Source organism: Gracilinanus agilis, chromosome 1, assembly GCF_016433145.1.
Source record: "Gracilinanus agilis isolate LMUSP501 chromosome 1, AgileGrace, whole genome shotgun sequence".
Lineage (NCBI taxonomy): Eukaryota > Metazoa > Chordata > Mammalia > Didelphimorphia > Didelphidae > Gracilinanus > Gracilinanus agilis.
The window spans coordinates 714,519,468-714,534,603 of NC_058130.1; the positions used below are offsets into that span (position 1 = coordinate 714,519,468).

The 15,136-nt window shown below is 45.2% G+C and overlaps 1 protein-coding gene across 1 annotated transcript in view; it reads right to left on the reverse strand.

Annotated features, from left to right (window-relative positions):
- Positions 1-5,932: 5,932 nt before the first annotated feature.
- LOC123232128 (disintegrin and metalloproteinase domain-containing protein 10-like) overlaps positions 5,933-15,136 on the reverse strand; it is a 40,268-nt gene continuing 31,064 nt past the window's right edge. Inside the window, exons 12-16 of the mRNA XM_044658486.1 lie at positions 12,282-12,465; positions 9,563-9,662; positions 7,538-7,758; positions 6,660-6,756; positions 5,933-6,472 (exon numbers count right to left, since the gene is read on the reverse strand). Of these exons, the coding sequence (XP_044514421.1) occupies positions 6,330-6,472; positions 6,660-6,756; positions 7,538-7,758; positions 9,563-9,662; positions 12,282-12,465 (745 nt within the window). The 3' untranslated portion in view covers positions 5,933-6,329. The remainder of the gene's footprint in view (positions 6,473-6,659; positions 6,757-7,537; positions 7,759-9,562; positions 9,663-12,281; positions 12,466-15,136) is intronic.

Sequence of the window (15,136 nt, forward strand, 5' to 3'; positions counted from 1 at the left end):
GTGTGGCTGGTGAGGTCCCTGATGGTTGGGATGGGGGGCTTGTAGAACCTCCGAAAGCACACATTTTTTCTCTTTCGCACCTACACATGTCTCTCTCCCTGGATTCCTACCCTGGTGGAACTTGAGCAGACAAGCTTCCTCCCTTCTTGGATGAATTAGGGCCCAGAGAGGCCCAGGGGTCGGGGCTGCACCAAAACCTTTTCATCTGAACCCTTAGACACTTTAGTGGAAGCTGCCCAGCTCCTTCTCAATAGGAACATTTTCCAGGGAGACTCCTCTGTGAGGCCTCTGGGAAGCCCCCCAGGTTGCTAGAGACCTTCCTCTGGGGCTCAGTGTTCTAGTGATAGCAGCACAGGACCTGGGCAGTCCACCTGCTCCCATGACACTCTCCCATTTCCTTTTGTCTTCTGCCCTTTCTCAGCCCAGCCATCATTCTTTAGGTTCTCCAGGCCGGGTGTTGTGCTAGGTCCTTTCCAGTCCGGTGCTTCCCTCCACCAGCCTTCTACAGCCATGGCTCCTCTAAGATGGGGGCATTCCACGATTTGTAGCTCTGAGATCTTTGATGGTACCAGGTCAGGCTCGCTGTGCCTCTGCAGTGCCTGAGAGAGATGGACCATTGGACCATCCAGCGTTACATCATCACCTGGGCAGTAGGTGTGCTTCACTGACTTTGTCCTTCCCCTGTGCCACAAATTAGAGAAATGCCTCCTTTCCTGGTTTTTAATGTGGATTGGAGGGTTTGCCAGCCAGAATGCTGGGTGTCCTGAGGAGGCGTATTCCAGGTGAGGGGTGCGTCCAGCACTCCGTAGCTCATGTGAGACCAAGCACTCCATCTGAGGCTCCTCAATGGGATGTGCCTTACAGCAGCTGCCTGCCCGATGGGATATGTTTCTTACCCCAGGTGATAAGCATCTTGGGGGAAGGGAGGGGAGAAAGGAGGACCTTCTGGTTGTCCTTGAAGGAGGTAAAGGGAGGTGAGGACTTTCTCTCTACAGCCGTCTCTCTGGTCACAGCCGTGGGAGTGAGTGTGTTTTCTCCATGAAATATCAGAGAACAAGCAGGTTTCAAAGAGGAAAGTAGAGGAGTGTGTCGGCCTTGGGGATTGACTCACCCCTGAAGCACCACAGCCCTCGCAAGGTAATGGGCCAATGGGTGTCTGCACTGAAGAAGTCATTGTTCCAACTTTGATCCTAGGATATCCGTTTGCTCAAACAGCTCCAGGGTGCAGAGCCCTGTACTCAGGACTGAGTTAGATAAAAGATGAGATGAGAGCGTTCAGCCCCCTTTCCGTGCTACAGCTGTTCAGTTTAGGGGACAGACTGCTAGACTTGACCCTGGGCTAGTCATCTACTGGGCTGTTTGCTCCCCTGTGAAATGGAGAGAATTAGGTATGTTATGTGACAGCCCTCAGAGGGGTGTTGTGAGTGAGCATCATGTTAGACTGAGTATTCAAAGCTCTGAAAGCCTTAACATTAAAGCACACATTTGAATGTATTACATAAAGTGCTCCTTGAATTATAAAGCCCTGTACAAATGGCAGTTGTTATTCAGTTATAAAGCATGATCCCTACGACTACATGAAGCATATTCCTTTTTTGTTGTCAGGAAATAGGTTCATAGATACACAGAGCTAAGGAGTGTCACAGCTGGGATTCGAACCTAGGTCCCTCCTGCTAGGACCCTCCAGTAGGCTGCACTGTGACACAGCAGTGAGTTCAAACTCAAGTAGAAAAAGACCTGTGTAGACTCCCTGTTGACGTAGAAAACCTTAAAATTAATATTACTTGTGTTATTTATTTTGAAAAATATTTCCTAGTTACATTTTAACCTGGTTCAGACCCTCTTGAGTTTTACTGGCTCCCATTTTGACACCTGCCATACGGCTCTTGTCCTCATGGAGCTCAGAGTCTAGAAAGGGGTTGAGAAGGGCATAGGGGCCTCATGCACAAGCATAGGATAAATTGTGGAAGAAGTGCTGGTCTTGTGAGTTAGTAAAGACTTAAATCCTGTCTGACACTAGCTGTGTGACCCTGGACAAGTCACTTAACCCATCTGTAAAATAGGTATATTATTACCAGCAGTCCCCAACTTAAAATGTTGTGAAGATCAACAACAATTGTTTGGGTATAAAAAGATGGGCAACATTTAAAACCCTGTATCCATGTAAGCTGGCATTTTTACAAGTGAATCAGAAAAGCCAAGGACAGAATTCTTTGAATGTGAAAGGAAAAGATTGGTCTTTGTCCTCTGCTTCACTGACCAGTTGGGGAGTCAAAAAGCAGTCAGAGATTATTAACAGTCTATTGATTCAGCAGACCTACGATTAGTAAATACCATAAATTCAGGTGGTGGAAGAGGTCCTTATATATGTGTTGTACACACCAGGAAGCTCCTGGAATATATAGAATTAATATCAAATTGTGTTGAATGGTGAGGTTTGAGGAGGGCTTCAAAGGGTTACTTTAGGGGAGAAGATTGGCCTCAATTTGATAAATCCAGCTCTTCAGCTTTTAGTCAGGTCCCAGAGAGGAATCCTGGGTAGTAGATGTAGCAATAAGAACCACAAGGACTGAAGGTGAGCTGGGGAAAGGGGGGATGACTTCAGCGGATCAGGGGATGGGATGCTATCCAGTCCATTTCAAGTTTTGGCTAAATAATGCCAAAGACTGATGGACCTTTGGGCCTTCAGACCTCCACATCAGGGCAGGGGTTCCGTGGTGGTCTTCATTCCTTTCCATCCCTGGGTCTTTCCCAACACAGGCACAATTCAGACTTTTATTAAGTATTCAGTCCTACCCAAGAAAAATCTCGTTGGCTTGGGAGGGCCTGCTGCACATCAGAGGGAGGTCCTGGAACTTTCTTTATAAATTATCAAACTTTTAAAGGGTTCACCCGGGTGATTGACAGGTCAGTCAGGAATCACTATAATCCCAGTGCTGATGCCTTATAAAATGAGAGATTCAGGCTAGAGGGCCTCTAGTCCAGCTTCATCAGAAGTGAGTCTGCTCTTCAAAATCCCTAAGGAATGGGGCCCAGCCTTTCCTGGGAAATTTTAAAGAGAGGGGACAGAGTCAAAATGATGGAATGAGAGGTAGAAATTTTGCCTTAGCTCCTTCACAACCTCTTCTACCTGGTCTATAAAAAGTGCTAGACTGAAATTTGAATTAAAAAGTCACTGTGGGCCATTTTTCTAGCCCAGAGCATGTTAGGAAAAGATCTTAAACAGTGGGATGGGGGCCAGCACGAGCAAATTGTGGTAGCAAGTAGAATTTCAACTAACTGAGATTCAGGTAGCAGCATTGGCAGGGAACTCCCAACACTCAAACAACAAAGGACTAAGCACTGGAGATCCCAAGGAACCGTGATAATAGTCTTGGTGGGAACAGAAATGTGCCATTTAGCAGCTCTGTTGCCCATTACTCAGTTCTGCGCACAATTCCAGGGTGGAAAGGAGCAATCTGTAGGAAGCAGAGGCCGTACTTGTGTAAGGAGCAAGGAACAAGTTCTAGAACCATAACTGTATGGCAGTGAGCCCAGAAGCAGAAGGAGCACTCTTAATTCTAAACTTTAGTCCTACACATAAGCCTGCAGGGGAATAAAACAGGGCAGGAGATCAAATCCAAGGTGGAGCCAGCTGCAGAACCTCCCAGCAAGCTAACTGTGATTTAGTCCAGTAGCAACCTGCGGAAACTCAACCACACACAAGCAAACTGACCCAAATATGGTCAGAAATTTGCAGAGCACAGACCTCTTCCTGGATCACATCCTCTTGGTCACACTAAGAATTTGTACACCTCTGGATTGAGCTATGAAAGCAGAAGGGCATAAAAGAAACTCAGATGTCTTCCCATGAGAGGTGAGCAAAGCCCAATGCTAGCAAAGTCTTAAAGTCATTAACTGTCATGCTGGGGAAAATGAGCAAAAAACAAGAAGAAACTTGACCATAAATATCTACTATGGTGTCAGAAAAGCTCAAGATACAAACAAAAGAAGACAATGACTTGGATTTTAAAAACCTACAAGCAAATCCTCAAAACAAAAATGCAGATTGGACACAAGCGCAATAGAAATTACTAGAAGAGTTTTTTTAAAAGAGATGGAAGAAAATCTATATAGACTGACCCAAGTTGTGGTATATACATGTGATGAAATACTAGTATGCTGTAAGAAATTTCTTAGGGCAGGATTTCAGAAAAATCTGAAAAGACTTGTATGAACTGATGCGAAGTGAAGTAAGCAGAACTGGGAGAACAATTTATATGGTAACATCGACACACAAAGATTTTTTAAAGAAAGACTTAGTAACTAATCAGCAAAATGACCCACGGCAGCTCCAAAGGACTCAATGAAAAATTCTATCCACCTCTAGAGAGAACTGATGGACTCAGTACAAAGTGAAACATTTTTCTCTCCTTTTCAGAACATGGCTAAAAAACTGTAAGGAACAAAAACCTTAAAGAATTCATATCAGTGATCTGTTAACTTTTCCTCATCCTTGATTATACAGAGGCATACTGGCCTAATGGATAGAAAGTCAGGAAGACCTGGGTTCAATCCCATCCTCTGATTGTGTGAGCCTGGACAAGTCACTCCCAGCGCTTCATTGCAGAGCGGGTTCTGGTTGACTTGAGTTTCCTAGACCAATGTAAAGATAGTTCGACGTTTTTAGAGCTGCAAAGGACCTCCTAAAACTGGTCCAATCCCCTCATTTTATACAGAGAAAAACTGAGACCTAGAGATGATAGATGTCAAGCCAGAGCTGGAATTTAGAATCTGAGCCCTCTAGGCTCCCTGTTAACATAGCATCTTCTATGACACTGTGCTCTTTTCCAGAATTAAAGGGAAAAGGTCATTTGGGATTGGAAACATATTTCTCTCTTTGGTATGTCCATAGCCCTAAGCAAATCTAGTTTATTTCTCCAAGTATGGGTGTTAAACATTTACCACATGCCCAGAACTGGGCTGAGAAGAGAATTGCAAGTAAAAGATTTGGTCTCTTCCCTGAGGGGAGCTCACAGTCCAACTTGGGAACGAGATTTATACACGCCAAATATGAGGATGAGACAAGACAGTGTTATCTGGCAGTATGGAGCAGTTGCCAGAAGGTATGTGGAGTCAGGACCCTCTCTAAATTGTCTGTTACCTCTTCCTGTTCATGACTGAATAAATCATCATTGGAGAAGGGTGATTCCTAAAGCCCAGCTCTGACATTCTGTGAACCAAAGTCCCTCCCCATCCTGATTTTGTGTTTCAAGATCCCTCCCAGCTCTGACAGTGTGTTCTAAAGGCCTTCTCAATTTTGATGTTCTTTTTTTTTAAGTCCCTTCCAGCTCTGACATTGTATATTCTAAGGTCCCTTCTAGCTCCGATGTTCTGTATTCTAAGAGCCCTCTAAACCGTGACATTGTGTATCCTGAGGTCCCTTCCGGGTCTGACATTTTGTATCCTAAAAACACTCCTGGCTCTGATATCTTTTATGTCCTCAGGTCTTTTCTAGTTCTGACATTCTCTATTCTAAGGCCCTTCCTAACCCTAAATTTGTGAACTTGAAAACACGCTTCTTTTTAGATCCCCACTCCTTAACATAATTGTAGGAACATAGTAGGAACTTAGTAAAAGTTTATTTACTGTCTAATCCTATGAAAATTCCATGATCAGTGAAGGCCTCAAGAAAAGGTGACCAACAAGGGACCAAATCCTGAAATACCACCATCCTTGGCTTCCACTAGCCCAAGTTTCTTAAACTCAGGGGTCGGCAACCTTTTTGGCTGTGAGAGCCATAAACGCCACATTTTTAAAATGTAATTTCATGAGAGCCGTACAGTGCTCACAGTGCAGCTCCTGTAACAGCGCCTGAAAAAAAAATTGACTTTATGGCTCCTGCAGAAAGAGCCACATCTGGCCCTCAAAAGAGCCAGATAGGGCTCAAGAGCCATACATTGCCGACCTCTGCTTATACTGGTAGAATTAAAGGGCACTTTGGGGGAGACCAAAGGAAAAGAACAGACTTCAAACACACGTAGAGAATTTCAGGAGATGCTGAAACTGGTTATATCCGTGGGGACCAGAGTCCACACCCCTTATTTTACAAGTCCAGAAACTAAGGCTTGGGAAATTTTAAATGATTAACCTAGGAACTCAGATCTAGTAAGTACCAAAGAAGAGACTTGAACCCAGGTCACCAACCTAACCCAAACCTCCTGCTTTTTTTTCCACTATGCCATACTGCTTTGATTCTAATAGCCACAAATAAATATTTGTTTCCTTCCTTGATGAGACAATGAGATTATCGTTCCACTGCAAGGAAGCACCCTGGTGCAAGGTAAGGTTCAGTGACCCACTGTGACCTTCTCGATCCTTGTCTCCTCCAGACAAGTGGTCTCAACATAGAACTCAGACCACTCCCAATGGGTCACAGTCAGGTGGGGCTGTGGTCTGTCCAAGCCCATGGCACCACTCGTCATTTTTATTCCTGAGAGGAGACAGGGAAGGAAAAAAGGGAAAAAAGGAAAGGAAAAAAAAATAGGACAATGGGTCAGAAGTCAGTATGGAAAAAAAATTTAAAAAAAAAAAGTTGTCAGTATGGGAGGCAGTTACAACCCATCTTCAGAATCAAATTGAGTTTCTAAGCCAAACCCATGCATTTGGGTTTTTTTTACCTTGCTTACTGTCCTCAGTCCTTTCAAAGAAGAATACAGTGAAGGACATCATTGCTGCCACAGTCAAGATAGCCAGCAGAATGGCCCACCAGCGAGTCTGAAGGGAAAGCATTCAGATTAATTTTTTTTTCTAATCAACACCGATTACTCCTTTCAGGTTTACATAATGGATAGTACAAGTAATATCCTCATTTTGCAGATGAGAAAATTGAGGCTGAAGAGACTAGCGACCTGCCCTTGATCATACTGCTAGCAAGTGGCTGAAAAGGGAATTTGAATCCAGGTTTCCTAAGTCCTGGTTCTACATTCCAGTCCACTGTACTTTTTACTTCATTTATTTTTTTGATGTGCTATACTCAGTGCAAGAAACAAACAAAAAAAATGTGGAGCCCTCATTGACTAATAGGATTTCAGGCAATAGCAATAATAATAGCTGACAGTTATATAGCACTTATCATTTGTCAGGCCCTGTGCTGTTTTACTAATTTACTATTTTGCTAATTTATAATTATGATCTCATTTGATCATCACCACAACCCTGCAAAGTAGGTGTTGTTATCTCCATACTGCAGATAAAGAAACTGAGGTAAACAGAGGGGTGACTCGTCCAGGTCATATAGCTAGTAAGTGTCTGAGGCTGAATTTGAACTTGTGTCTTCCTGACTCCAGGCCCAGGGTTCTATCCACTGAAACACCCAGCTCCTCTGACTGGAGGCAATAGCCCTACTTCAGGACTGAGGAACAAGAGGGAGAAGATGACTCCCAGAGCCGGCTAACAGAAGAAGCCATGCAGTCGTATATACACCAAGGAGTTCCAAGACCAAACTGCAGGTGATAAGGGAAGCTAGGAAGCCAGGAATGAGGCCCAGAGCTCTCACCTTCATCCAGGCACTCATGTCCTCCAGCTCAATGAAGCCCACGATGGCATTCTTCACTCTGGCCATTGGCCCATCCTCATCCACCAGTCTGCAGATGTGGAACTTGTCGCAGTAGCCCCTGTGGCCTTTGCATGGTGTCCCTGGGGAAAGTGGGAGCCGGGTGCCATTGAACTCTGCCTTCAGCAGGGAGGATGTGGTGCTGGCACAGGTGTTGGGCCGGCCTGTTGGGTTGGATGGAGAACCAGACTTGTTGGGGTTTCGGCTCTCCTCGACTTTTTCCCTCATCACGACTTGTAGGAGCCCCTGCATGATGTTGGAGAAAGGGCTTTGGCCTCTAGCTGGCTCCGATAGCTGACATCTGGCACTTACCTATGCCAAACGTGGGGGTGAACACCTTACAAGTGTGTGAAGGGAACCCCCTCCCAGGATCACATGTTTGGGTCTGACCTGCTTCCCTATGCTCCAGCATGGGTCACGGGACAGTGTCATAGGCACTGATCCAAAAGGATCAGGTTAGGATCTGGGGGTAAAGGAGAACATAAAAGAGGGGGTTCCAGGAAGTGGGCTCTCTCTGTTCTCTTGGATGCACGGGGAGAAGACGGTGGCTGAGATAGACAGCTGTGTGGAGAAGCACCCACGTGATGAGATTAGAATAGGCTTCAATCTCTCTATCTCTGTGCTCTCTGTGTCAAGTAAATATTAATAAACTCTATGGAATTTAAGGACTGGAGTTTTAATTTAGTTTTAGCACAACTCTTTTGAGCCTCACAACCATCCTGCGAGTTAGATGCTATTAGGATGTCCGTTTTAAAGATGAGGAAACAGAGGTTCAGGAACTTGCCTTCAGGGTTACATAACTAGTAAGTGTTTGAGACTGGATTTGTACTCAGGTCTTTCTCTCTCCAGGTCTGTGCCAGCTAGCTACCTCTCTTTGTGGTCCTGGAAAAATCATTTTTCCCTTTTTGGGCTTCATTATCTTTATCTGTCTCTAGCATCATCATTATTATTGTTGTCATAATTACTATTAACAACAACAGCCAGGTGAAATGACGGGTAGAGGTCTAGGCCTGGAATTCAGAAGACTTGAGTTCAAATCCACCCTCAGACACTTGCTAGCTGTTTGATCCTAAGTCACTGAGCTCTGTTTGCCTTAGTTTCCTTACCAATAAAATGGGAATAATAATAGCATCTCCACCCCAGGATTGTTTTGAGGATCAAGTGAGATAATGATCTGTGCAGTGGCTTGGCACAGTGCCTGGCACAGGGTCAGAGCTATGTAAATGGTAGCCTAGGCCTTATTGTTCTTCTGCCTTGGAGCCCATACATAAGATGGAAGGTAAGAGTTTTAAAAAAAAATCTGAGCTGGTCTGATGAGTTCTTAAACAGTGAACTTCATTCTATTAAAATTAAGTGACTTGCTCAGGGCAGTGAAGGCCAGAGCTGGGATCTGAGACCTTGGCTTCCACCTGGGAGTCTTGGATTAGATTTCCTCCAAGTCTAAGATTCTACCTGGCATGACTCTAGCCATCCTCTCCCACCTCCCCCTTTCATTTAGCTTCCTTTCCTGTACCCGCTCAGCTTCTCTCAGTTCCCAAGGGGCTGCATTGGCAAGAGGACAGCAGGTGACTCCAGGGTATGAGCCCCAAGGTTAGTACAGATCTCCCCTCCTTCTCTGCCCCATGCTGGGCTCCCAGTATTGGGCTTATCCCTGGTCCTCAGAGACCTCTGCTGGAAAGAAAGGGGTCACCTGGAGAAGGCTGCCTCCTTCACCAGTCACATTACCCAGGGCTCTCTTAGCTCTCATAGCTTTCACCTCCGTAGCACTTTCAATGTTAAAAAAGAAGGCTTTTGTGAGAAAAGCTTTGCTGGTATTCTTGCTACTTTCTGAAAGAGGAGAGATGTGACAATCAGCCAAGCCCCCTTCCTCCAAATACAGGGCCCGTCCCCTCACTCCCATGGCTCTTTTGGCTAGAGACCATGCCATTCTGCCCAAGATAGGCCTGGGGAGTCCTGCCCAGCGGATACCTGGCTTCTGGCAGCAAAGATGGCACTGTTCCCATGGGGAGCTGCTGACGCATTCACAGGGTTCCAAGTGATGGCTGAGGCATAGGGAGCCCCTGCAGCTCTGCGGAAATGAAAAATAACACAACTGAGAGTTGGTAGAGACCAGTAATTCATCTCATTTTTGTTAGTTGTTTCAGACATGTCCAGCTCAAGGAGTCTTGGAGAAGGGAAAAGACTTGCTTAGTAAGGTCACACAATAGCAGAGGAAGAAGGATTCAAACCTGCATTCAGCCTCCAGATTCACTGTTCTCTATAGGCCACCATTAAAGAGTTCAGTAACCCAAGCGGTTTCTTAATTAATGTCAAATCCATCAAGTCCAAACTTCTCAGCCCAGCCTAGCAGGCAAGGCCCTTGATTTGGAGAATATGACCCTTCCTTCTAGCTTACATGAGCCTTCCTTACCATAATGGAGAGTGTTCCCAAGAGCAGAGCTCCAGGTCTTCTCCTCCTGTATCTTTCCCTTCTACCCTCCCCGCCATTGTCTGCCCTTGTTACACCCTGAGAAGGGATTGAAAAAAGCCTTGTTGACTTGAAGTGGACTTGGGGCCCAAAGAAGAACAGCAGCAGTTGGGATACTTTCCAGAGTATTTCAGAGGATAAATTGCACCTGGACATGAATGACCCCTTCACTGTACCCAAGGGGTTAGCCCACCTCGCTTGAAGACCTCCAGCTTGAAGATGGGAGATCCGGCACTTCCTAGGCTTCCCATTCCACTTTTAGACACCTCCAAGTGGGAGAAAGCTTTTCCTGACACCAAGCTTCAATCCTCTTCCTCTGGGCTTTTTCCATCCCTGGTCCTGCCCTAAGCCTCCTCTGGCATGATAATCTTTCAGATTCTTAAAGATAGCTGTTTGCCACTCCTCTCCAGGCTAAACAGCTCCCATTTCTTTAGCCTGACTCATATGAAGTGAACTTTGAGGACTCCTACCATTCCGGACGTCTTCCCTAGGGGTGCTCTCTAAGCTTAACACTTAAGAGCTCAAGTGACTTGCCCAGAGTCATATAGTCAGTAGGTGGCAACCAGGTTGGACTTGAACCCCGGTCTTCCTGGTTCTCTACTGGTTGGCATTTCAAGCCCTTCACCACCTGACCCCAATCTACCTTTCTAGACATATTGTACATTATTTCCATTCATATGCTCTGGCCAAACTGGTCTCCTGAGGCCCAATGTTCCATCTCCTGCCTCCCATCCTTTGTGCCTAGAATGCACTCCCTCCTTACATCTGCTTCTAAGAATGCCCTGCTCCCCTCAGGACTCACCTGGAGCCCCCTTAATGTGCCAAGATTTTCCTGATCCCTCAGCACCCTGTGCCCTCCCTCCCAAGACAATCTTGTGTCTGTTGTGTTTAGGTTCTGTCTGTGGATACCCATTGTCTCCCCCATGAGACCATGTGCTCCCAGAGGGCAGGGACTGTTTTGTTTTTGCCTTGGCATACCCAGCACTAGCACAGGAGATGGAATACCATCAACGAGGAAATGCAATTGATCCTGTAGTACTGGGAGGGGGCAGGTGGGGACTGGAATAAGATATACAAAGACTGGAAAGATAGGAAGGGGCCGACTCATAAAGCCCTTTAAATGCCAACTTGGATCTTATATTTGATCCTGGAGATAAGAGAGAGCCTTAAATGTTTGTTGACTGATTGACTGAAGAGACAGAACCTGAAAAGCAGAAAGGAGAAGTGAGTGCAAGACCTACATGTAATAGTGTGGCTGGAAGGCAGGAGGAGGAGAGTCAAACAAGGGTAGAAAATCAGTAGTAGTTGTTGCTCAGTCGTGTCTGACTCTTTGTGGCCCTTTGGGGGTTTTCTTGACACTGGAATGGTTTGCTATTTCCTTTTCCAGCTCATTATACAGATGAGGAAACTGAGGCAAACAAGGTAAAGTGACTTGCCCAGGGTCACAGAGCTAGTAAGTGTCTAAGGGCAGATTTGAACTTGGGAAATGGGTCTTCCTGGCTCCAGGCCTGGTACTCTATGCACTATGGTGCCTCCTAGATGAAAGTCGATGGCACAGTGCCACTGAAAGATAGCTGGCAGCCCAACTGTGGAGGGCCCTAGACCCAGGCAGCTAGGTGATACAGTGGCTAGAGAACTGGGCCTGTGCCATCCTAAGCAAGTCACTTTACTTTAGTTTGTCTTAGTTTCCTCATCTGGGAAATGGGAAAGGAATGGCACCTACCTCCCAGAGATGGTGATCAAATGAGATAATGTTTATAAAATGCTTAGCATAGTGTCAGGCACCTAGTAGGGGCTTAATAAATGCTTGTTTCCTTCCTTTCAGGTAGAGAAGTTTCTATTTTAGCATCCAGACCAGTGATTCCCAAAGTGGGTGCCGCTGCCCTCTAGTGGGTGCTGCAGTGATCCAGGAGAGCAGTGATGGCCACAGGTGCATTTGTCTTTCCTATTAATTGCTATTAAAATTAAAAAAAAAATTGATTTCCAGGGGGCTAAGTAATATTTTTTCTGGAAAGGGGGCGGTAGGCTAAAAAAGTTTGGGAACCACTGACCCAGACAATGGAAGCTGTTTGGGATTTGTGAGTAAACAAGCGATATCATAGGACCTGTGCATTAAGATTATTTTGGCAGATGTGGCAAGGATGGTGTAGAGGAGGAAGGAAACAAAGACAGAAGACCCATTAGAGGGTTCTCTCTTCTATGAAGCTAGATTAGACTCACCCCATCGAGGCAGATCTGAGCTCCTGAGAGGCATGGAGTAAAGTTGGCCTTGGGTACTGGGGCAGGGCAGTGGGCTGCATTTCCCAGACAGGTGCTCCCCAACAGGCACTCCGTCTCTGCTTGGCACAGCTTTCCCCATGAGAAATACTTGCAATCTGGGCCACAGCAGGGGCCTTGGCTGGGACTGAAAGATGAAATACATCACTTTGTGACCTAGATTGATCCCAGGTAGAAGCCCTGCTCAGGACAGCCCAGAACAACAGGCCTGGAACAGCTGGAAAGCCCATCCTATTTCATTATTTTATGTCCCAAGATGTATTTAGTCAGTCCCCAAATGATGGGCATCTACTTTGCTTCCAAACCTTTGCTTTCCTACAAAAGAAGTGCAACTATGTATATTTGGGGATAGTCAGGGAATTTCTTCTTTTCTTTCTGAAAATGCTTTCATATTTCTAGTCTGGTGATTTTTAAATGATCTCTTCTTGCTCTGTTTTCTAAGTCTATTCTTTTTACTATGGTCCCTTCCAGCTGCCTTGGTGAGGGCAGGATTTGGGGGGGGGGGTATTTCCTACCTACGTACAAGCCAGCTCACCTTCATCCACACACTTGACTGAAGTGGGCTTCTGCCTGCTCCCCTTTGCCACTAAATCCTTCCTCTCCTTCAGCCCAATTCTCACTCCTATTTTATATCAGAGGAAGTCAAGGCACAGGAATTTTGTGCCCACACTCATCCAGAGAGTGAAGATCAGGGTTTTCTCAGATTCAAGCCCAGCCACTTCCCTTTTATGCACTTTGGCATAAAGCTGGGATGATGCTTCCCCTGAGAAGTCTTGGGGTTCCTCTGCCTTGTGTTCCCCAGCAGGGCAATGCTCCCCCATGCCTGGGCCACAGACCCGTAGGAGTCTGGGAGTCAGGAAGCACCACACATTGTCATTTTGAGTTTTATTTAGTAAATAGTAAATAATAAATAAAAAATAAATTTAGTAAATATAGTAAATAGTAAAAAAAATGGTAAGTAGTAAATAAAAAATAAATTTAGTAAATATAGTAAATAGTAAAAAAAGTAAAAATAAATTAAGTAAATGTAGTAAATAGTAAATAAAAATAAATTTAGTAAATAGTAAATAAAAAATAAATTTAATAAATATAAACTTCTGTAAACCGAAAAAAATGATGTTTCCCAATCCCCAGTAGAATGTAAACTCCTTGAGCATTAAGGACTCTTGGCCTGGAGCAGACAATGAATAAATGTTTTGGGACTGAATTAGACTGGATAGGCTAGGGAGTCACTCAGAGTACTGAGCATTTAAGTGACTTACCCAGGGTCACACTGCTAGCAAATGTCTGAGGCCAAATTTGAATCAAAAAAATGAATCTTGGGGGCAGCTGGGTAGCTCAGTGGATGGAGAGCCAGGCCTAGAGATGGGAGGTCCTAGGTTCAAATCCAGCCTCAGACACTTCCCAGCTGTGTGACCCTGGGCAAGTCACTTTACCCCCATTGCCTACCCTTACCACTCTTCTGCCTTAGAGCCAATACACAGTATTGACTCCAAGACCGAAGGTAAGGGATTTAAAAAAAAAAAAAAAAAAAAAAAAAGATGTATCTTCCTTACTCCAGGACAGGCACTATTTAAGATGCCCAGCCTAAGAGGAAGCTCTGGGCTGAAAGAGAGGAGGGGATTTCCCTTCCCGATTCTGCCCCTTCTCCTATAGGGTCTTTAGGAAACTTACTTTACCCCTGGGCCTCCATGGATTCATCCGTTCAACAATGATGATGATGATGATAATGATGATTTTTATTCGCTATTTCTCTCTTGTATTAAGGTTTACAAAACATTTTCTTCATCAAAACCCAGGAAGGAAGAAGTGCCAAGGTGACTATTCCTGTTTTACATATAAGGAAACTGAGTCTCGGAGAAATGAGGCATCACAGGGAGGTTTGGATTTCAGGTCTCTTGACTCTTATGCAAGGAGTTGGCCTAAATAAACTCCAAGGTCCCGAAGCATATTTAAAATGAGTAAAAAATAATTTTACTCAAAATGATGAAAGGTAGAAAAAAATGAGTAAAAGTGAAACTTTTAAGAAGTCCTATTTTTCTGGTCTCACAGTCCTTTCTGGACCGGCTTTCCTTAGAAAACTAGATGAAAGGAAGAGGACAAAAAAGCCTTCCTAAGGAAATGGGGGGAAGGGTAGAGCCTGCACAGGAACTGAGGACCTCTTTTGGTCCTTGCCTTCCCCAACTGGCAAAGGGTGGCCAGTGCCTGACCCAAGGGAAGTGCTTTCTTTCTCATACAAAGAAGTTCCTCTTCTATCATTCAGAAGAGATTAGCCTTAAATCTTGGAGCTCCAGGAAGGAACTGCATAGTGACTATCCTGAGATGTTAACTTGGAACTTATATATATATATATTTTTTTAAACCCTTACCTTCCGTCTTGGAATCAACACTGGTTCCAAGTGGTTCCAAGGCAAAAGAGCAATAAGGGCTAGGCAATAGGGATCAAGTGACTTGCCCAGGGTCACACAGCTAGGAAGTGTCTGAGGTCGGATTTGAACACAGGACCTTCCATCTCTAGGCCTGACTCTCAATCCACTGAGCCACCCAGCTGCCCCCTGCTATTATTATGAAATAAAATTGTTTCTGGCAGATGCGGCCTAGAACACAGAGCACAGTTCGAAAGCCTTTTAACGTCAACACATCCAACACCATCCTTTGATCAAAGGTCCAACTGAGATCCAGATGTGGGAAGGGAGGGGTCTGCCGTCCTCTACTTCCTTCCCTCCTTGGACTGCTAGAGGGGGGAGAGGGCGGGGCAGGAAGAGAGGGCGGGGCAGGCACCTACTGGAGGGAGAGAG